Source organism: Pagrus pagrus (genome assembly GCF_965226575.1).
Source record: "Pagrus pagrus genome assembly, chromosome: 24".
Taxonomy (NCBI): Eukaryota; Metazoa; Chordata; class Actinopteri; order Spariformes; family Sparidae; genus Pagrus; species Pagrus pagrus.
The window spans coordinates 2,283,239-2,305,948 of NC_140206.1; the positions used below are offsets into that span (position 1 = coordinate 2,283,239).

Genomic DNA, 22,710 nt, shown 5'->3' on the forward strand with positions numbered 1-22,710 from the left:
ACTTCATATCGTGTTTGTTTGTGAAACGTGCAGTAAAACAGTTTGTCGTTGATCTGAGCTCAGTCTCAGTCTCTGACAGTTTGTGTTAGCAGCCGACTCCTCCTGTCTTTTCTTAAAGTGTCCTCAACTGTTAAATCAGCTGCTGTAGTTGATGAGAAGTTCAGACTTTGCTTTCAAACACCTGTTTGCAGCGAGCGCCCATGTTTTTCCAGTGTTTTCCCCTCACTGTTCGTTGGTGCATCCGTTTTGCTCCTGCATGTCTCACCTGTTCTCCTCGTGTCTCCCTGGTTTGTTTAGTTTTACACTTGTGCATTTCTGTTTTGTTTTATCTGCTTTGCCTTTGGATATTTCTCTGCCTGCCTTTGTTCGCTTGCCTTCCTGATACTGTGTCATCCACCCCTGCTGATGCCCAGGCAGACCTCCACTGGTTTCTGGCGCCCTCCTGACCTGCTTTGCCTTTTGCCTCAGCTTCCTTGTTGCCCCCTGGACCTGCTTTGCTCTCCAGACATGGTTTGCCCTTCGGCTCTGCCTCCTGGTTGCTCAATGCCCACCCCCGGTGCCTTTCACCCAAAAATCCCCACTTGGCAGTTTTTGTCTTCTAGTTTCTCCTCACGGGGTGTTGGGGTTTCTATCTATTTGTTTTCTCCAGTGAATGCAGTCGATTCTGTAGGTTCCAGTGTGGCCGTTGTGTCGATAATCACCCAAAAGCAACGCACGAAAAAGTCAATAAGTAACTTTCGGGTCACACAAATCAGACAAATTAAATATCAAACTCAAGTTTGGCCTGAGGCCCTTTTTTATTTTCATGTCCTGTTTTTGATCTGAGAATGAAATCAAAGGTACGAAAAACAAACCGGAATTTGTTTTTTTGGTATGAGATTCATAAACAAATAAATAAATAATGAATCATTTCTTCATTCTCCAATGTTGGAATCTCAATTGAATACAAGTTTATTGAGACTCTTCACCAATTTGCACTGGACAGTTAGCATCCAACTAGCTTGTGTTAGCTGTGTGTTGCTGTCCACAGTATTATAGGGGTCAAGAGCTGGAGGGACTAAACCAGACAAGCTGCTGAACCAACCCAGTAAACTGACTGACTGTTGATTCACAGTGAGATCAGCAGTACGACCAACACTTTGATGTCAGGGGAAACCATCTGATTCAATGATGTCATCAACACTTTAACTCAAAGGACCTTCAGCTTGTGTTTGTCTCTGAGAGGACAGACATAATGAGGCTGATTCTTCATGATTCCTCCACAGAGTCGACCAGGAGAGCTCAGAGGTTCCCAGAGGTCCGTCTGCCCAGCAGCATCAAACACACCTGGACTCCATATTTATGGTCTGTACATGAACAACAACTACTTTTACATCCAGTCTGTTCACAATAATCTCCATGCTGCACTTTACAGACCAGTGGTGAATCTGTCCAACATGGATCTGATGTTTGGCTCCATGATGTTAAATGTTCTCATTCACATAATATTCTGTTCCAGCTGCTGGAGGAGAACATTGTGACTTTTGTGAAGAACGAGCTGAAGAAGGTCCAGAAGGTTCTGAGTTCAGATCGCTCAGAATGCTTAGAGAGTCAGAGGGAGGATGAGGAGGTGTTGGATGGTGAGGATGAAGAGCAGAGGAGGAGAAGCAGAGAGGCATTTCTGAAGATCACACTTCACTTCCTGAGGAGAATGAAGCAGGAGGAGCTGGCTGACTGTCTGCAGAGCAGTAAGAGGATTTCTCTAAAGATTTAACATGATGGATCAATGAGACGTTTACTGAAGTCTGATGATGATAGAAAATCTGTCTTATTTTCTTTATAAATAACTTAATGATCTTTTTTGTTGTGTGTTTATTCAGGAAGTCATTCAGGAGTTTGTCAGCGTAAACTTAAATCTAACCTGAAGAAGAAGTTCCAGTGTGTGTTTGAGGGGATCGCTAAAGCAGGAAACCGAACCCTTCTGAATCAGATCTACACAGAGCTCTACATCACAGAGGGAGGGACTGCAGAGGTCAATGATGAACATGAGGTCAGACAGATTGAAACAGCATCCAGGAAACCAGACAGACCAGAAACAACAGTCAGACGAGAAGACATCTTTAAAGCCTCACCTGGAAGAGATGAACCAATCAGAACAGTGATGACAAAGGGAGTGGCTGGCATCGGGAAAACAGTCTTAACACAGAAGTTCACTCTGGACTGGGCTGAAGACAAAGCCAACCAGGACATACAGTTCACATTTCCATTCACTTTCAGAGAGCTGAATGTACTGAAAGAGGAAAAGTTCAGCTTGGTGGAGCTTGTTCATCACTTCTTCTCTGAAACCAAAGAAATCTGCAGCTTTGAAGAGTTCCAGGTTGTGTTCATCTTTGACGGTCTGGATGAGTGTCGACTTCCTCTGGACTTCCACAACACTGAGATCCTGACTGATGTAAGAGAGTCCACCTCAGTGGATGTGCTGCTGACAAACCTCATCAGGGGGAAACTGCTTCCCTCTGCTCGCCTCTGGATAACCACACGACCTGCAGCAGCCAATCAGATCCCTCCTGGGTGTGTTGACATGGTGACAGAGGTCAGAGGGTTCACTGACCCACAGAAGGAGGAGTACTTCAGGAAGAGATTCAGAGATGAGGAGCAGGCCAGCAGAATCATCTCCCACATCAAGACATCACGAAGCCTCCACATCATGTGCCACATCCCAGTCTTCTGCTGGATCACTGCTACAGTTCTGGAGGATGTGTTGAAGACCAGAGAGAGAGGAGAGCTGCCCAAGACCCTGACTGAGATGTACATTCACTTCCTGGTGGTTCAGTCCAAAGTGAAGAAGGTCAAGTATGATGGAGGAGCTGAGACAGATCCACACTGGACTCCAGAGAGCAGGGAGATGATTGAGTCTCTGGGAAAACTGGCTTTTGAGCAGCTGCAGAAAGGAAACCTGATCTTCTATGAATCAGACCTGACAGAGTGTGGCATCGATGTCAGAGCAGCCTCAGTGTACTCAGGAGTGTTCACACAGATCTTTAAAGAGGAGAGAGGACTGTACCAGGACAAGGTGTTCTGCTTCGTCCATCTGAGTGTTCAGGAGTTTCTGGCTGCTCTTCATGTCCATCTGACATTCATCAACAACGCAGACCATCAATCTGCAGAGACACGTTTCTACCAGAGTGCTGTGGACCAGGCCTTACAGAGTCCAAATGGACACCTGGACTTGTTCCTCCGCTTCCTCCTGGGTCTTTCACTGCAGACCAATCAGACTCTCCTCCGAGGTCTGCAGACACAGACAGGAAGTGGCTCACAGACCAATCAGGAAACAGTCGGTTACATCAAGAAGAAGTTCGAAGAGACTCTGCCTGCAGAGAGAAGCATCAATCTGTTCCACTGTCTGAATGAACTGAACGATCGTTCTCTAGTGGAGGAGATCCAACAGTACCTGAGATCAGGACGTCTCTCCACATATAAACTGTCTCCTGCTCAGTGGTCAGCTCTGGTCTTCATCTTACTGTCATCAGAAGAAGATCTGGACGTGTTTGACCTGAAGAAATACTCTGCTTCAGAGGAGGCTCTTCTGAGGCTGCTGCCAGTGGTCAAAGCCTCCAACAAAGCTCTGTAAGTGTGGAGAAGTTTCTTCAGAATGCAGTAAATGTGCTGTTATCGACCCAAATAGAAATAATTTTCTTGTTCTGCTCATTATTCTTTATCCAGACTGAGTGGCTGTAACCTCTCAGAGAGGAGCTGTGAAGCTCTGTCCTCAGTTCTCAGCTCCCAGTCCTCTAGTCTGAGAGAGCTGGACCTGAGTAACAACAACCTGCAGGATTCAGGAGTGGAGGAGCTGTTGGCTGGACTGAAGAGTCCACACTGCAATCTGGAAAGTTTGAGGTCAGATCATGTTACTGTTTGTTGTGAAATCATTTATATATTTCTGGTAGATTGTTTTGCTATCAAACTTGTTTTCTTTCAATGTACCTTTCATTAATTCAGCTCCTGCACAACAAGAACAATGAGGATGGAGAACCTCATTTATGTTTGATATCATATGACTTTGATCCCTGGATGTCTGTTTATTCTCAATTCAGTCTTCATTCATTGTCACGCTGACAACATACTTAGAACTGAACAGCACTGGAACAAGAGATTATATATACCAGTCATTCCCAGAGAGGATTTTATTTGAGTTGCCAAATATATTTGCAGACTTTCGTTCATAGTCTTTAATTTAAGATCTCTATCTGCAGTACACCTTTGAGCCACATGGGGAGCTTGTTGGTATCCAGTGCTTGATTTGTAAATCAGGAGGTCTCGAGCACAGAGACGGTCCTACTCTGGTGGGTCCATCCTGTGGACTGCTACAATGGTGGGGAGAAATGGACTTTAGGCCCAATGTTTTATTCACAACCGCAAAAAGCAGCAGGTCAAGAAACCCTATGAAGTGACATGTTCCATCTGTCTATCAGTCCATCTCTGCTCCATCTCAGTGAGATGGACAGCGTCACACTGACCCACACATCCTGATTGAGTTCATCATTTCACTGATTCACAGCAGAACGCCCACTTGCTTGTAGGACTTACAGTGATCATGTGCCAAAATATTTAGACATATAGACACATTTAGATTTATCTCTTTGAAATGGCTGATGTATTGAAGACAATATAAGTGGACGTGGATAAATAGTTTGGAATGGTAATTTATGCACAGATCTGCTCTTTTCAAGTTTATTAGGCCTATTGTGAATTGGGTCGCATTGTTATCATTTTTAAAAAGTGGGATCCCCTGGGGTGCTCCTGTAGCTCAGTTGGTGGAGCATGCGTCCCATGTACAGAGGCTTTGTCTTCACTGCAGCAGCCCAGGTTTCAAGTTTGACCTCTGGTCCTTTGCTGCATGTCATCCCCCCTCTCTCATCTCCATTTCCTGTCATATCTGTGAGCTGTCAAATCAAATCAAATCAAATTTGATTTGTATAGCCCAAATTCACAAATCACAGTTTGCCTCAGAGGGCTTTACAATCTGTACAGAGACGACAGCCTCTGTCCTTCGACCCTCGATTCGAGTGAGGAAAAACTTGCCCCCCAAAAAAAAGCCCTTTTAACAGGGAAAAAAAATGCGGAAGAAACCTCAGGGAGAGCCACAGAGGAGGGATCCCTCTCCCAGGACGGACAGACGTGCAATAGATGTCACATGTACAGAGCAGATCAACGAGATCACAATGTATTCAATTATAATGGATGGTTGACAGGAATGAAAGCACATAAAGATGTATCACAGCAACAACAATGAAATGCACATGGAAATGTGATTACTAGTGATAACAGTGGTAGTGATCAATGGTAAGGATGGTATGTAGTAATGCAGTACGATAATAGTAGTGGAACGTATGTAACAGAGATGTGACTAATATTAGCGACAGTAGTGGTGGGTGTCAGGCAGGGCCATGGCAGTAGGCGCATCCATGATCAGGCAGGGCCATGGCAGTAGGCGCATCCACGATCAGGCAGGGCCACAGCAGTGGGCGCATCCACGATCAGGCAGGGCCATAGCAGTAGGCGCATCCACGATCCACGACCCGGGCGCGGCCAGGATCCAAGGGAGCCTGTAGGACTAGAAAGCACAAGGACTCCGGGGAAGAAGTGAAGTCAGTGACATGCAGAGATGGGGCATGTATACAGGCATAATGTATACAGATGGAGAGGAGAGGAGGAGAGAGAAGCTCAGTGTGTCATTGTCCCCCGGACTAGGCCTATAGCAGCATAACTAAGAGCTGGTCCAGGACAGGCCTGGGCCTGTCCTGGACCAGCCCTAACTATAAGCTCTATCGAAGAGGAAGGTCTTAAGTCTACTCTTAAAGGTAGAGAGGGTGTCCGCCTCCCGGACCAAAACAGGAAGATGGTTCCACAGAAGAGGAGCTTGATAACTGAAGGCTCTGGCTCCCATTCTACTTTTGGAGACTTTAGGAACTACAAGTAATCCTGCGTTCTGGGAGCGTAATGCTCTAGTTGGGTGATAGGGTAATATGAGCTCCTGGAGATATGATGGTGCCTGACCATTAACAGCTTTGTAAGTGAGGAGAAGGATTTTAAACTCTATTCTTGATTTTACAGGGAGCCAGTGCAGAGAGGCCAGTACAGGAGTAATATGATCTCTTTTCTTAGTTCCTGTCAGTACACGTGCTGCAGCATTCTGGACCAGCTGGAGACTCTTTAGAGACTTGTTAGGGCAGCCTGATAATAGAGAATTACAATAGTCCAGCCTGGAAGTAACAAATGCATGGACTAGCTTTTCTGCGTCTTTTTGAGACAGGATGGGCCTGATTTTTGCAATGTTACGTAGATGAAAAAATGTCCTATATAAATAATCCTCCTAATATGAAGCTATGAAAAGGCCAATAAATACTTTTTTTTTTTATGCGTCACCGGAATAAAAGTTTTGGAAAACCTGATACTGTATCACCAAAACTCAACATTTACCATGTTTTCTGTCTTCTTTTTTTTCTCTCCAGGCTGAGTGGCTGTAACCTCTCAGAGAGAAGCTGTGAAGCTCTGTCCTCAGTTCTCAGCTCCCAGTCCTCTAGTCTGAGAGAGCTGGACCTGAGTAACAACAACCTGCAGGATTCAGGAGTGGAGGAGCTGTTGGCTGGACTGGAGAGTTCACACTGCAATTTGGAAAGTTTGAGGTCAGATCATGTAACTGTTTATTGTAAAATCATTTATGTATTTCTGGTAGATTTCTTTTGCTATCAAACTTTTTCTTCTTTTAATGTACCTTTCATTAATTCAGCTCCTGCACAACATGAACAATGAGGAGGGAGAACCTCATTTATGTTTGACATCATATGACTTTGATACCTGGATGTCTGCTCATTCTCAATTCAATCTTCATTTATTGCCACATTGACAACATACTTAGAACTGAACAGCACTGGAGCAAGAGATTATATATACCAGTCATTCCCAGAGAGGATGTTATTTGGGTTGCCAAATATATTTGTAGACTTTTGTTCATAGTCTTTAATTTAAGATTCATATCTGCAGTACACCTTTGAGCCACATGGGGGAGCTTGTTGGTATCCAGTGCTTGATTTGTAAATCAGGAGGTCTCGAGCACAGAGACGGTCCTACTCTGGTGGGTCCATCCTGTGGACTGCTACAATGGTGGGGAGAAATGGACTTTAGGCCCAATGTTTTATTTACAACCACCGGAAGAAAAGTTTGAGAAACCCTGATACTGCATCAGCAAAACTCAACATTTACCATGTTTTCTGTCTTCTTTTTTTTCTCCCCAGACTGAGTGGCTGTAACCTCTCAGAGAGAAGCTGTGAAGCTCTGTCCTCAGTTCTCAGCTCCCAGTCCTCTAGTCTGAGAGAGCTGGACCTGAGTAACAACAACCTGCAGGATTCAGGAGTGAAGCTCCTTTCTGCTGAACTGAAGAGTTCACACTGCAATTTGGAAAGTTTGAGGTCAGATCATGTTACCGTTTGTTGTGAAATCATTTATATATTTCTGGTAGATTTCTTTTGCTATCAAACTTGTTTTCTTTCAATGTACCTTTCATTAAGTCATCTCCTGCGCAGCACGAACAATGAGGATGGAGAACCTCATGTATGTTTGACATCATATGACTTTGATACCTGGATGTCTGTTTATTCTCAATTCAATCTTCATTTATTGCCACGTTGACAACATGCTTAGAACTGAACAGCACTGGAGCAAGAGATTACTTTTATTTACAACCACTGGAAGAAAAGTTTGAGAAAACCTGATACTGCATCACCAAAACTCAACATTTACCATGTTTTCTGTCTTCTTTTTTTTCTCTCCAGGCTGAGTGGCTGTAACCTCTCAGAGAGAAGCTGTGAAGCTCTGTCCTCAGTTCTCAGCTCCCAGTCCTCTAGTCTGAGAGAGCTGGACCTGAGTAACAACAACCTGCAGGATTCAGGAGTGAAGCTACTTTCTGCTGAACTGAAGAGTTCACACTGTGTCCTTGAAACTCTCGGGTCAGGATTCATTATTTTATTTCATTATTTCATGTAACATTACAATTGGAGCAGGTCTTGATCATACTCTTAATATTATTCAATTTATTTAAGAGACTCAACATTTCCAAACAAAATAGATAAAAATAGTAAAATATACAACAAGATAAATAGACACAAGATTCAAGTATGTAGGTAATATGTACACAAGTGAGTATGTGTGTGAGGGGTGGTAGTGGAGGGTAATTGCACTGGTGTGAAGTCTTTAGAGAGTGAGGGGTGAAGGGGGGGTTGTGCATTTCACTGCCTGTGGGAAGAAACAGTTCTTCAGTCTGTTTGTTCTAGATCTGATGGATCTATATCTCTTCCCAGAGGGCAGGGGGGAGAACAGGTAATGTCCAGGGTGAGTGGGGTCCTTAACAATACAGCTGGCCTTCTTTTGGAGTCGGCCAGTGTAAATGTCTCTGAGAGGGGGTAGTGTCGTCCCGATGACACGCTCCGCTGCCCTCACCACCCGCTGCAGGTCCTTCCTGTCCTGTGTTGTGCAGCTGGAGAACCACAACGTGCAGCAGTAGGTCAGGAGGCTTTCTATCGCTGACCGATAGAAGTTGGTCAGCAGGTGGTGAGGGAGGTGAGCGTGCTTTAGCTTCCTGTAGGTGTAAAAGTTACTAAGGTGGAATGGGGGGACAGTTTCATTCCACCTCTGATCCTCCAACAGAGGTAGTTACACAGCCAAAACACAGGCGAGACGACCTGCGTGGACAGGAGTGTGATGTTCTGATAGTGTTCACAGTCTGACAACTTAACAGATCCTTCACTCATCAAAGTAACGATACAAACCCAATGACACCACTAATCTATTTATATATATATAAAATGTGGGTCTGTGAGTCTATTCTGCACTTTGGTCCCGATTTACTAATCTCAACAACCATTGGATGGATTGCCATGAGGTTTGGTTCAGACATTCATGCTCCCCTCAGGATGAACTGTAATTACTTTGGTGATCCTCCATCATCAGGTCATCATTTTAAACTGTACAATATTTTTGTTCATGACCAAGTATTTGCAAAACTAATGGCATTTCCATCATCTTCAGTTATACTCTGTGTTCAGTGCTGATTAGTAAATTAGTGAAAACTAAGATGATGAATATAATAAACGTTAAACCCTTAAACACAGATGTGCACTGAATCATCAGGACCCTCAGCTGATCTGTGATGTGTGTTGTTTTGTGTGTCTGCAGGCTGTCAGGCTGTCTGATCACAGAGGAAGGCTGTACTTCTCTGGCCTCAGCTCTGGACTCCAACCCCTCCCATCTGAGAGAGCTGGACCTGAGCTACAATCATCCAGGAGACTCAGGAGTGAAGCTGCTGTCTGCTCGACTGGAGGATCCAGGCTGGAGACTGGACACTCTCAGGTATGAAGAGTCCTGCTGCAGCCACAGACAGTCAGTGTGAGACTCTGTATCTCCACTGTAGATGGTTCAGTGTCGGGAGGTCTGCTTCGTTTACTCCACCTCCAGTTGTTCAGTTCAGTTCAGGAGAAAAGGCAGCATGGCACAAAGCCAAGAGTTACAAGTGAAGAGAGGAAGATGAGAAGAAGAGATGAAGATCAGCGACCAGGAGAGTCTTGGCACAAACACTAAAGTTACACCTCTTTTTTCAGACTAGTTTAGTGCCTGTTCAAAATGTGCCTGTTTGATTTGTTGGCCTCTGGTTTTGCTGCTTGATGAACCGTCATCCAAACTACTTCACACTCCACACTGATTGCAGAGGGTTATCAAACATTAACATTAAATCTAATTTCCACCACGTCACTGCTGTGTTATGATATTAATAATAACAATAGACCCTCTGTGTCAGATGTCTGGTCAGAAAATACTGAACCTCAAATTCAAAAGATTTCTGTGACACATAAATGAATTTAATCACTGAATGTCATAGAAACTCTTTCCCTGAACTGGAGAATCAGTGTTTCTGCCAAAGTGCTTGACTTTGAACTTAAAATGGTTCTGACATGGATCTTTATCAACACTGGAGTAACTGCATCCTAGATCATCACTGACAGTGTATCTGTGCCTCAGTGTGAAACATTTACAGACTGTAACAACTGTCTGTGGCGTCAGTTTAAAGTGAACAGAAGATATAAAACAGTCCAATAACAACGTTAGATGACACGAGGTGGAACATTCCCGTCACATCACCATAACAGCAGCAGTGCATAGATGAATTTAAGATGGGTCAGTGGTGCCGTCTTGGCTCCTGTCATGAGGAAACTGCTGCTCCAGCTGAGTTTGGGCTGTTTTGGGTAGTTCTCATTATAACAGCCTGCAGGGGCAGGAAAGCTTCGGTGTTTTGCACCGTCAGCAAAATCAAATGACAAAAGAAAAGAAAACATTCAGTGATCAATCATCTGCTCCATTGATTAACATGATATGTGACCTGTGCAGAGCTGCAGCTCTCTACAGTAGCTGGTGGACCTCTGGTTTAATGCTGTTGTAATGTACTTCAGCCCGGCTCGTAGCTGCTGACTCAGCTTCACTTTCAGCTGTTCTGGAGTCGTGTTCAGGTTCTGCTGGTGGAAATCCAATGTTTCCTGATTTAGCTGCTTCAAAATAAAAGCTTTCAAATAACTAACAGGGGGTGGGGGGGACAAATAAAAAACCAAGATCTGAAAAAGAACATGATGGATCACCATGCTTCTACAGTTTGATCCTTTTTTAATGTCAGTGTGACGGTCCTGGTCCTGTCGTTTTTATGTATTCAGTCCATTTCTCCCACTTCCGGCAGCATTGATCCTCTTGAGTCCTTATTTTATAAGTCAGTTGTTCCATAATATGTATTTCGTCCATAACTTCCATCCAGTCTTCCTGTGACGGGGTCTGTCTTGTACCATTTTCTTGTAATTGCCTTTTTACAGGCTACTAACATAATTTTCAATATGTATCTATCATCTTTCAACACAACGTTTCCCGTAATGACGCCAAGATATAATAATGTACAAGACTTGGATACACCATAACCCAAAACTCTGCCCATAACTAAATGAACATCTTCCCAGAATTTTGCGATCTTAGGCCAGAACACATGTGAATGGTTTACATTTACATCTCCACAGCTTCTCCAACACGGCTGATTTTTCTAAATTCTTCCATTTGGCTACATAATCTTTGTCACACCAACAGATTACATGTCTAACTTGTGCAGCATGAAAATATCCCTGAAGGTTTGGCTGTGCCAAACCCCCCTTATCCTTTCCAATCTGTAGTGTTTCAGATTGATTCTCGGTCTGTGACCATTCCATATAAACCTGGAAATGGTTTTGTCCCACAGTCTGAATTGTTTTTCGGGTATCTCAATGGGTAGTGACTGAAACAGGTAAAGAAGTCGGGGTAGAACGCTCATTTTTATGGTCTCTATTCGTGAACCGATGTCTGATGGAAGGATAGCCCACCTGTCCAAGTTGCTCTTAACTTCCTTCTCCAGTTTGACGTACAGTAGGTACTACTTCGTTGTGGCAGAGTTCACGCGTGATTGGAGGATCAATTGTGTTTTCATGAGAAGCGGCAATGTGCCCAAACAACCACCAGGTGGCATCTGTGAGCAGGAGGACGACAACATGCAGCAGCAGTGACCATGGACGGGAATGGACCGAGTTGCCTGATTTATGTTTCTGTTCGTTGTTGCTTAAATACAAGAATGTAGCTAATAATACCTCACCCACTCCACACCTCATTCCAACTCCTTCCTTCAGCCTGTCGCTACAGGGTCCCTCTAGCAAGGACAAACTTAGTGAGTTGTTGATGATGTTGATTTTTTTCACTATGAAGCCTTTTAAATTACGCACAGCCTACATAAGTTTCAACGTCCATACAAGCATTTAGGAAATGATTCTTATCAGTTCCATAATTCAGCGAGAATTTTTACTCAACGAAAAAATGTATAAAGATCAGTTTTTAGGTTGAAGACACGACAGCAGCACGTATGTCCAGACGCTGATGTGTGTCAGCTGGGGCAGCGGGTCGGTGATAAATAAGACACATGAAAACCTTGCGGCTGACGTATAGCTCCCCTGGTAGAGCGGCTCCCTCAGTAAGCAGCATCACCCGCTGATACGAGTTCGAATCTCAGTTTAGGCTGTAACTTTAGTTAATGTGTTTTCTTTTCTCATCATCATTATGATCACGTTTGGCTCCAAGTTTGCGCAAATAAATGAGCATTAATTCTCCGCCGGCCGCGGCACCAGCTTTCCTGCTTGTGTACATAAAATACATTAAATTCTGACACCACAACTGCAGCATACCGAATATCAATAGATGATAACCAGAAAAAAAACGTTCTATTGATCTGATTCACCGGCTTCATGGACGTCGGAACTATTTTCTGAGAGGGGGAGGGGGGCGGGGGAAGCACGCACTTTTATCAATGATTAAGGATTTGATTTGAAGTTATTTTATAATGGCGTGCAGTTATAAGAGAACTAGATGGATGAACACGGCATCTTTATTTTTAAGAAAATGAAACTTTGATCACTAAATCAAGCCATTTAAGGAACATAACAGCATTATTTGTACCCTTGAATGAAAAAAAGAAAAGTCTGCGCTCCTGACTCGGGGCTTTCATGCATATCCAAAAGTGGACCTTCTCTCAGTCTACCCACTGATGAAGGTTTTAAGCCGGGTGGAGACATCGCTTTCACCCATAAGGTCACTGTGAACGTTCATAACGGTCAAATGTGTTAGTCTCTCCTGCGTCATGGTGCGCAGCAGGTTTTCAGCCTGCGCAAGGCTGAGAAAGAGCGCTCGGATGCCGCGACAGATATTGGCAGGGCCAGACAGCTTAATGAGCTTCTCCACCTCTCTCGTGGAAAGGGGGTCAGCTCCGAGGAGCCCACATCCACTCGTTTCCCCTGAGCCGCCTCAAGAACTGCCTGCTCTCGCCCTGCAGCTATGCGGAGTCCTTCCTGATCAAAACGCCGCTCCGCCTCGGAGCGCACCAGGTCCATATGCACATCCTGGATGGTGCTTACTTCTCGTATCTTCCCGTGGGTAGGGAGGCTGATGGGGTGCGTGAGTTCCGACGTCTATGACCGGCTTTCTTTCTTTCAGTTGTGGTGTCAGAATTTAACACAAATATTTGTGCTTTCTATTCCTTATATTTTCTACAACAGGCTTATAGAAAGAAGAACGACGCCACGTCATGTCAGACAGTTTTCTTTAGCTTTATTAAAATACATAATCAGCAGCTTCACAGTAGTCGGATATACAGAAGGTTATTTAAAGCGGAGTGAGTCCCTGAAGCAGTCTCCCTGCAGGAGGAGATCCCTTGGCCAAGTGATCAATGTATTTGTTGCAGACCTCTTTGCTGTCCTCAGCGCGCGGGGGTGGGGGTGCTGGCGTAGCAAGCTTTTCAAAAGTGTGGGGGATGGATGTGGTCTTTCCAGTTAAGCAAACTTGTTCCAGATGCCTTAACATTTGCATTCCCCCATACTGAGGAATGTGCGTAGGGGACGAGAAGTAAGCACCATCCAGGATGTGTCCATCCTGCATTCGGAGGTGGAGAAGCTCATTAAGCTGTGTCTGGCCCTGCCAATGGCCGCGTTTCCCAGATTCGTTAAGAAGCTCTTAAGTGCTAAGATCTTCTTAGGAGCGCTCTTAAGAACGCTGCGAAAGAAGGATGTGTTTCCCAGAGTCGCTCTTAGCTTAAGAAGATCTTTCACTAAGAAGGAAATGTAAGATCGAGCTGACCCACTCTTAACAGCCTTCTTAGCGACCACATGCTCAGTGATCAAGCCGCGTCAGGGAAATTTATATCCTCCACTTTTCGAAATAATAAAACAATGCTCAATGTTGAAATGCGCTCATAGCTGCGGACCACTGGCGCAAGAAACACAGGTTAATAGAAGGAAGAAAAAAAACTTCTATTGAATTACACGTTTAAGTTTTCCACACACATCTGCATATAATAGTTTATAGTACTACACATAAAAAAACAACAACCCTGTGGCATTTCACAGATATCAAGGAAACAGATGTATTAAACTCAGCTGAACCTCATCCAGAGAGGCTTCACCTGCTACTCTATATAAATGCGTTGCCAAAGTCTGCGCGTGTGAGAAACCATGGCTGCAATACAGCACATTCTCGCTGCGAACCAACAGCGTCGCCGTGCGCGAAGCCAGACGGTTTTACATAAATGCATACGTGCGTCAGCACTTCTCCCCACTGGACGCGCTGTCAGACCGGGCTGTCCAGGCAAAGTACCGGCTGCCCCGTGCGGAGATCCAACGGCTGATCACTCTGGTGTCTCCACACATCCAGAGAGCAACCCGCTGCAATTTTGCCCTCAGCCCGGAGGTGCAGCTCCTGGCTGCGCTGCGTTTTTACGCAGTGGGGAGCTTCCTGGAGTTTCATTTTCTTAAAAATAAAGATGCCGTGTTCATCCATCTAGTTCTCTTATAACTGCACGCCATTATAAAATAACTTCAAATCAAATCCTTAATCATTGATAAAAGTGCGTGCTTCCCCCGCCCCCCCTCTCAGAAAATAGTTCCGACGTCCATGAAGCCGGTGAATCAGATCAATAGAACGTTTTTTGTTTTTTTTCTGGTTATCATCTATTGATATTCGGTACGCTACAGTTGTGGTGTCAGAATTTAATGTATTTTATGTACACAAGCAGGAAAGCTGCTGATTTGATAATCTGATCTGATAATGCTCATTTGCTCATTTATTTGCTCAAACTTGGAGCCAAACGTGATCATAATGATGATGAGAAAAGAAAACACATTAACTAAGGGTAGTGCCTTTACAGAGATTCGAACTCATACTAGCAGAAGATTCTGCTTACTGAGGGAGCTGCTCTACCAGGGGAGCTATACATCAGTCATAACACACATCAGCGTCTGGACATACCTGCTGCTGTCGTGTCTTCAACCTAAAAGCTGATCTTTATACATTTTTTCGTTGAGTAAAAATCCTCTCTGAATTATGGAGCTGGTAAGAATCATTTCTTAAATGCTTGTATGGACGTAGAAACTTCTGTAAGCTGTGCGTAATTGTTTCTGCCTCCGCTTATTAGCCGTGGCTGCAGCGAGCGAGCAAAATCACAACCTCAGACGTCTTTAGGGTATCAGATATTTTTATTGGCTATTCTTATATTTAAGCAACATCCAGTCAGGCCGTGATATAGGCTCACGGGGGCGGACTGGGACAATAATTCAGGTCGGCAATTTTACCAGTAAACAAATGTTCCTTAAAAAACGACTAATGTAGTTTAGCTCTACTGTAAAACAAAGAAAGCACAAGTGTTTATCCAAGGTCACCCAGATAATTGAGTTGTCCCACCGCTGTGAAACAATCAGTCTGAATCAATCTGATACGGTTTAGCAGTCCCCCTCTCCATTCACTCTACCTGTAGCCTAAAACAGCGCCACTCTCCATTGCAGCTACATTGTGGTCAAATGTGGAATTGTCCCAAAATCGTTTGAGCTGCAGTTCAGTACTATGCTTCCACCTAGTGGCTACAGTTGTCACTGACATTTCACGCGTTGCGTGAATCTCGCTCCCCGCGAGTGAAATGGCCACTTTGAAGTAGTACCTACTGTAATTAGCTTCATATAAATCATCAGTGTTTTGTGTTGAAGTGACCCCAAGATATTTCATTGTTGTTGCTCTCCAGTTCAGATTGTGTTTTTGTTGTATGATTTTGGATGGGGAGTAGTTGAATGTTAGGATCTGTGTTTTGGTCAATTTAAGCTTGTATCCAGAACAAAAGCCAAACATCTCTGGTTGGTTGATTAGTATGGGGATGCATGTGTCTGGGTCCTCTAAAAAACAGACCACATCATCAGCAAAAAGTCCAATGGTGTGTTCCTCTCCCCCGACCTCTACTCCTTTAAGATCTCAGGGGCTCTATGAAGACTGCAAACAAGGTTGGAGAGAGACAGCAGCCCTGTCTAGTAGATGGTCCTGAAGCTGTGCTCTCAGTCAGACTGCCGTTTATTCTTGTCCTTGCGGTCGGGTTTTGGTAAAGTGTTTTAATACGTCTGACAGCTTTGTCATTAAGTGCGAGTTTTTCAAGTACCTGATATAGAAAAGTCCAACTTACGCTATCAGAAGCCTTTTCTGCATTGAGGCTTATTAAGGCTGCACAGTTCTTCTTTTTTAGAATATGGTTAATAACATGTAGAGTTCTCCTCATGTTGTCTTGGGCTTGTTGTCCCTTAATAAAGCAGCAGAAACACAGCGAGAACAAAAAGCTGACTGTGCAGGTGAGATCCAGAAAAGCCCTGGAAGCTTCAAACAGGAATCTGACCTCAAAAGTTCTGACGTCCAAATCCAAAAGTCCTGTAATATACAAACATAAGCACAAGCTGACATTGGATCAGACAGCAAGCGTAAGGTCGCCCACAGGAAACAGCAGCAACATCCAATAACATAAAGATGAAGTCATGAATCCAAAAAGAGGTTTGTGTGTGTCCTCACATGTTGTCGTCCTCTTTCACACACACCAACATCCTGTGGCTCTCAGTGTGTGAGGAGAGTGGCAGAGGTGAAGAGGTTCAGGAGAACAGGGAGAAGCAGGCCTGATGGACATATTGTGTTTCTGTGTATGAGTCATGTCATGTCCATGTCTGCATGCTGAAAGAGGATGTGCTGCTCTGACCCCCCTCCTCCTTTCAGGGTGGAGCCTGCTGGAGTCCGATGGTTGACACCAGGTCTGAGGAAGTGTGAGTGTGTTTTTACTTTGATTCAGCTTCACACTGTGACATCACTCAGTCACATCTGTGATGTCATCACCACACTGATGATACATTAATAACTGCAGCTGTGTTGTGTCTTTTTCTCTCCATCAGATTCCTGTGAGCTCACAGTCGACACAAACACAGTCAGCAGACGCATCAAACTGTCTGACAACAACAGGAAGATGACACTTGTGGAGGAGGATCAGTCATATCCTGATCATCCAGAGAGGTTTGAGACCTGGTATCCTCAGCTGCTGTGTAGAACTGGTCTGACTGGTCGCTGTTACTGGGAGGTCGAGTGGAGAGGAGATGTTTCTATATCAGTGAGTTACAGAAGAATCAGAAGGAGAGGAGGCAGAGAAGACTGTGTGTTTGGACTGAATGATCAGTCCTGGAGTCTGATGTGCTTTGATGGTCGTTACTCTGTCAGACACAATAACAGACAAACACACATCTCCTCCTCGTCCTCCTCCTCCTCCTCCTCCTCCTCCTCCTCTGGTAGAGTAGCAGTGTATGTGGACTGTCCTGCTGGCACTCTGTCCTTCTACAGAGTCTCCTCTGACTCACTGATCCACCTCCACACCTTCAGCACCACATTCACTGAACCTCTTTATCCTGGATTTGGGTTCTACTGGTCCAGTTCTGGTTCCTCAGTGTGTCTGTGTGGTGTTTAGTCTGCAGAGTCTCCTCCTGTCACAGAAACATTGTCAGTGCTGAACAGTTGAGTCTGTACAGGATCACAGTCACATCAATCTTTCAGCTTCTTGTAATAAATTCATCAGTGAACTTTGTACAAAATGATTCAAACTGATTGTAAAGATTGATGGTTTCCTCGTCATCAATGATTCTGTTCTGCACATTAAAACTGAGACATCGCTTCACTTTGTTCTGCACTTGTTGTATTTGACAGTCGTCAGCATGAAGCTGGTGACTCACAGAAGGACTTTAACAGGCAGCCGCTGTAAAGACTTTAAAACAGGCGTAACGTGCGTCTCCTTCTGGTCTGAGTCAGCAGTCGTGCAGCAGGATGTTGAATTAGCTGCTTTCATCATGTTTCTGTGAGTGTCACGTGTTAGCTAGCTACAGGCTGCAGCTAATGTTAGCTAGCTACACACTGAATGTTAGCTAGCTACATACTGTAAACTAGGTGTAGAGCAGAGGCACTGTTAGCTAGGTGTAGAGTGGCAACATTGTTAGCTAGGTGTAGAGCAGAGGCACTGTTAGCTAGGTGTAGCGCAGAGGCACTGTTAGCTAGGTGTAGAGTGGCAACATTGTTAGCTAGGTGTAGAGTAGAGAAACTGTTAGCTAGGTGTAGAGTGGCAACATTGTTAGCTAGGTGTAGAGCAGAAGCACTGTTAGCTAGGTGTAGAGTGGCAACATTGTTAGCTAGGTGTGGAGTAGAGAAACGGTTAGCTAGGTGTAGAGCAGAGGCACTGTTAGCTAGGTGTGGAGTAGAGAAACTGTTAGCTAGGTGAAGCGCAGAGGCACTGTTAGCTAGGTGTAGAGTGGCAACATTGTTAGCTAGGTGTAGAGTAGAGAAACTGTTAGCTAGGTGTAGAGTGGCAACATTGTTAGCTAGGTGTAGAGCAGAAGCACTGTTAGCTAGGTGTAGAGTGGCAACATTGCTAGCTAGGTGTAGAGTAGAGAAACTGTTAGCTAGGTGTAGAGTGGCAACATTGTTAGCTAGGTGTAGAGTAGAGAAACTGTTAGCTAGGTGTAGAGCAGAAGCACTGTTAGCTAGGTGTAGAGTAGAAACACTGTTAGCTAGGTGTAGCGCAGAGGCACTGTTAGGTAGGTGAAGAGTGGCAACATTGTTAGCTATGTGTAGAGTAGAGAAAATGTTAGCTAGGTGTAGAGCAGAGGCACTGTTAGCTAGGTGTAGCGCAGAGGCACTGTTAGCTAGGTGTAGAGTGGCAACATTGTTAGCTAGGTGTAGAGTAGAGAAACTGTTAGCTAGGTGTAGAGTGGCAACATTGTTAGCTAGGTGTAGAGTAGAGAAACTGTTAGCTAGGTGTAGAGCAGAGGCACTGTTAGCTAGGTGTGGAGTAGAGAAACTGTTAGCTAGGTGAAGCGCAGAGGCACTGTTAGCTAAGTGTAGAGTGGCAACACTGTTAGCTAGGTGTAAATCAGAGGCACTGTTAGCTAGGTGAAGAGTGGCAACATTGTTAGCTAGGTGTAGAGTGGCAACATTGTTAGCTAGGTGTGGAGTAGAGAAACTGTTAGCTAGGTGTAGAGCAGAGGCACTGTTAGCTAGGTGTAGAGTGGCAACATTGTTAGCTAGGTGTGGAGTAGAGAAACGGTTAGCTAGGTCTAGAGCAGAGGCACTGTTAGCTAGGTGTAGCGCAGAGGCACTGTTAGCTAGGTGTAGAGCAGAGGCACTGTTAGCTAGGTGTAGAGCAGAGGCACTGTTAGCTAGGTGTGGAGTAGAGAAACGGTTAGCTAGGTGTAGAGCAGAGGCACTGTTAGCTAGGTGTGGAGTAGAGAAACTGTTAGCTAGGTGTAGCGCAGAGGCACTGTTAGCTAGATGTAGTGTTGCAACATTGTTAGCTAGGTGTAGAGTAGAGAAACTGTTAGCTAGGTGTAGAGCAGAGGCACTGTTAGCTAGGTGTAGAGTGGCAACATTGTTAGCTAGGTGTGGAGTAGAGAAACTGTTAGCTAGGTGTAGAGCAGAGGCACTGTTAGCTAGGTGTAGCGCAGAGGCACTGTTAGCTAGGTGTAGAGTGGCAACACTGTTAGCTAGGTGTAAATCAGAGGCACTGTTAGCTAGGTGAAGAGTGGCAACATTGCTAGCTAGGTGTAGAGTAGAGAAACTGCTAGCTAGGTGTAGAGCAGAAGCACTGTTAGCTAGGTGTAGAGTAGAAACACTGTTAGCTAGGTGTAAATCAGAGGCACTGTTAGCTAGGTGAAGAGTGGCAACATTGTTAGCTAGGTGTGGAGTAGAGAAACTGTTAACTAGGTGTAGCGCAGAGGCACTGTTAGCTAGGTGTAGTGTGGCAACATTGTTAGCTAGGTGTAGAGTAGAGAAACTGTTAGCTAGGTGTAGAGCAGAGGCACTGTTAGCTAGGTGTTGCGCAGACGCACTGTTAGCTATGTGTAGAGTGGCAACATTGTTAGCTAGGTGTAGAGTACAGAAACTGTTAGCTAGGTGTAGAGCAGAAGCACTGTTAGCTAGGTGTAGAGTAGAAACACTGTTAGCTAGGTGTAAATCAGAGGCACTGTTAGCTAGGTGAAGAGTGGCAACATTGTTAGCTAGGTGTAGAGTGGCAACATTGTTAGCTAGGTGTAGAGTAGAGAATCTGTTAGCTAGGTGTAGAGCAGAGGCACTGTTAGCTAGGTGTAGCGCAGAGGCACTGTTAGCTAGGTGTAGAGTAGAAACACTGTTAGCTAGGTGTAGCGCAGAGGCACTGTTAGCTAGGTGTAGAGTGGCAACAATGTTAGCTAGGTGTAGAGTAGAGAAACTGTTAGCTAGGTGTAGAGCAGAGGCACTGTTAGCTAGGTGTAGAGCAGTGTATGATCCTGACTAAGACCTTCAAACAAAACTTCAGACATGTGAACAGACAAATGTACTTTGGAGAAGAGCATAAGGATATGAATATGGTTGAATATGTTAGGGCGTTCAGCAGAACAAGCAGTCACATTAAAGACAGATCATTTTTAAAAAGAAAAAAAATCAACCCTGCTGAACCATTATTTTTACTTAGTAAATTATAAGTCTTTAGTCTGATCAGTGTAATGACAAACAGCTCAAATATCTTGGAACCTGACCACAGAGCGATCCATATAAGCATCCAGTTTAGTGCGTCTGATACAATCCGTAGATCTGCTACTGGAAATGAAACAGTTCCCTGTTAAAGCAGGAAAAGCTTCAGACTGACATGATTTATTTAATCACTCGTTTTTACAACGAGGCTAAAAGGGAAAAATCCTACAACACTAACTGGGAACTACTTAAGTTTGAGTCAGGAAAAGTCTTCAGACAGTAAACAGGAGCATTTATTGCCAAAGCTAAAAGAGCAGAAGAGAAAGTCACAAGTAAAACGTCTTCTTCTTATCAGAGACCCCCGGTGAAGCTTCAGAGGAGGACGAGCTGCTTCTATCGGACCTCCAGAACAAATCAGACGAGTTGTATGGACAAAAAGCAGAGGAGCCTTTGTCAGGTCCAGGAAGAGATGGCTGGAGGAGGGGAGCAAAGTCCTGCCGACTGTTTCCCTCCTGAAAAATACCGATCCAAAACCAATCCCATCCATAATTTAAATATTAATGGGCTCGTTACTGATGACGAGAAATCAATTGCAGACTTCTGTTCGAGATTTTATAGCAGTTTATACAGCTGACAATCTAATGAAGAAGCCACCAGTCAGTGTGTAAACTCAGTAAATCAGGTGAGAAAGATTGATCTGGCAGGTACAGATCAGTGTGACGCCCTCTTACAGTGGCAGAGGTCACTGATTCCATCGCTCTGCTCAGAAACAATAAATCTCCGGCACTGACGGTTTAACTGCAGAGTTTTATAAAGCCTTCTCAGATCAGTCAGCCCGTTTTTACTGCAGGTTTTTACGGAGAGTCTAGAGAACGATGCCCTTCCTCCTGGTCTCACTCAAGGTCTGCTCACATTGATCCCCAAACCTAGAAAAGACGCTTGTTATTGACAGCTGGAGACCCATTTGTCTGCTGAGTAACGATTATAAAATGATGGCGTTAATATTTGCCAGGAGAATTAAAGTAGCTGTTGACACAATGATAGCTGAGACACAGTCGGGCTTTATGAGGAACAGGCACCTCTCTAATAATATCAGACTAGTATCAGATATTCTTGACTACTCTGAGCTGATATCTGAAGATGGCTTCATCCTCTTCTCAGATTTCTATAAGGCCTTTGATGCAACACAACACCGATTTATTTTTCTCTAAAAGACGCCGGTCAGATACCTGTCGCCATTCATGTGATGAAGCAGCTTTCAGAGGCCTCTGGTCTGTCTGAGTATAAATAAATGTGAACTGCACCTTTAAAAGGTTGTAATACACAAACTATTTGCAACATGACGATCAAGGAAGAAGTCACATACTTGGGTGTTCTTGCTGCTAAAGACCAGAAGGCGAGATGTCCTTTAAACGTGTCTCCATCATTAAAAAGTCAACACACAGTGAACGAGTGGCTGCAGAGGGACTCATCTCTAACAGGCAGAGTGTTGCTGCAGGCTGAAGGATATCTGGGCTCACATACGCAGCTCTCTCTTCACACCTGGACACGGACATTTGGAAAGACGTTGACAGGAAGCGTTTTGACTTCATCTGGAAAAATCCTGCACATTAGATCAAAACAAGTGTCGTTGTGAGTAATTATGAATCCGTCGGGCTCAACTTTCTGGACTTTAACACACTGAACAAGACTTTTAAGACACATCGGGCTCAGCGCGTTGTAAAACACCCTGCTGTCTCAGTGTGGACTTTTATTCCCCACTATATATTCTCTGCTTTGCTGCTCTGAGCTTTGTTTTGAACTGTAATCGCAATGTGGACAAACTCCCTGTGAGACTGTCCACTTTCCATAAGCAGCTCCTTTTAGCACGGCCTCTCATTTATCAGCACAGTTTCTCAGCTCACAGGTTTCTGATCTGGAATAACAGATATTCTGCATAAAAACAAGTGGCTCTTTTCTGAGAGTCGGGTCCAGAACCAGGTTTAAATTCAGCAGTAAAAACCTGATTTTGTAGCTTTTCTCCATGAAGTTGTACATTATATGAATCTAATTTCTGGCTCCAGCGACAGAAAGGCAGTTAAACTGTCACCATATGCTCTTTCTCTGCCACTATATAACTTATAAGCTTCTGGCAACATGTTGTTTCTCCTGTTTATATGTGACTTGTTCCTTCATTATCACATGCACATGTTTCTATAAGTCACATCTGAATTATAAACCCCTTTTTGCAATGAAGCTGACGGACCAATCAGAGGCCGGTAAAGTCAGCTGTGAGATGATGTCACAGAAGCTGCTGTG

At 44.4% G+C, this 22,710-nt stretch overlaps 1 protein-coding gene across 1 annotated transcript; it reads left to right on the plus strand.

The window, feature by feature from the left end:
- The first annotated feature begins 1,279 nt into the window (after window positions 1-1,279).
- LOC311253462 (NACHT, LRR and PYD domains-containing protein 3-like) lies at window positions 1,280-17,593 on the plus strand. Its single transcript, XM_084347465.1, has 10 exons — window positions 1,280-1,344; window positions 1,499-1,727; window positions 1,860-3,606; window positions 3,703-3,876; window positions 6,492-6,665; window positions 7,275-7,448; window positions 7,812-7,985; window positions 9,211-9,384; window positions 16,651-16,697; window positions 16,824-17,593. Exons 1-10 carry the CDS (start codon window positions 1,342-1,344, stop codon window positions 17,384-17,386), a joined length of 3,459 nt encoding a protein of 1,152 aa, XP_084203591.1. The 5' UTR covers window positions 1,280-1,341; the 3' UTR covers window positions 17,387-17,593.
- The last annotated feature ends 5,117 nt before the right edge of the window (window positions 17,594-22,710 follow it).

What these genes read in the sequence shown, in the direction of transcription:
- LOC311253462 (XM_084347465.1), top strand. An exon ending in TGCAATTTGGAAAGTTTGAG is followed by an intron (nt 7,449 to 7,811) that starts GTCAGATCATGT and finishes TTTTCTCTCCAG; the next exon opens with GCTGAGTGGCTGTAACCTCT. An exon ending in TGGAGACTGGACACTCTCAG is followed by an intron (nt 9,385 to 16,650) that starts GTATGAAGAGTC and finishes TCCTCCTTTCAG; the next exon opens with GGTGGAGCCTGCTGGAGTCC.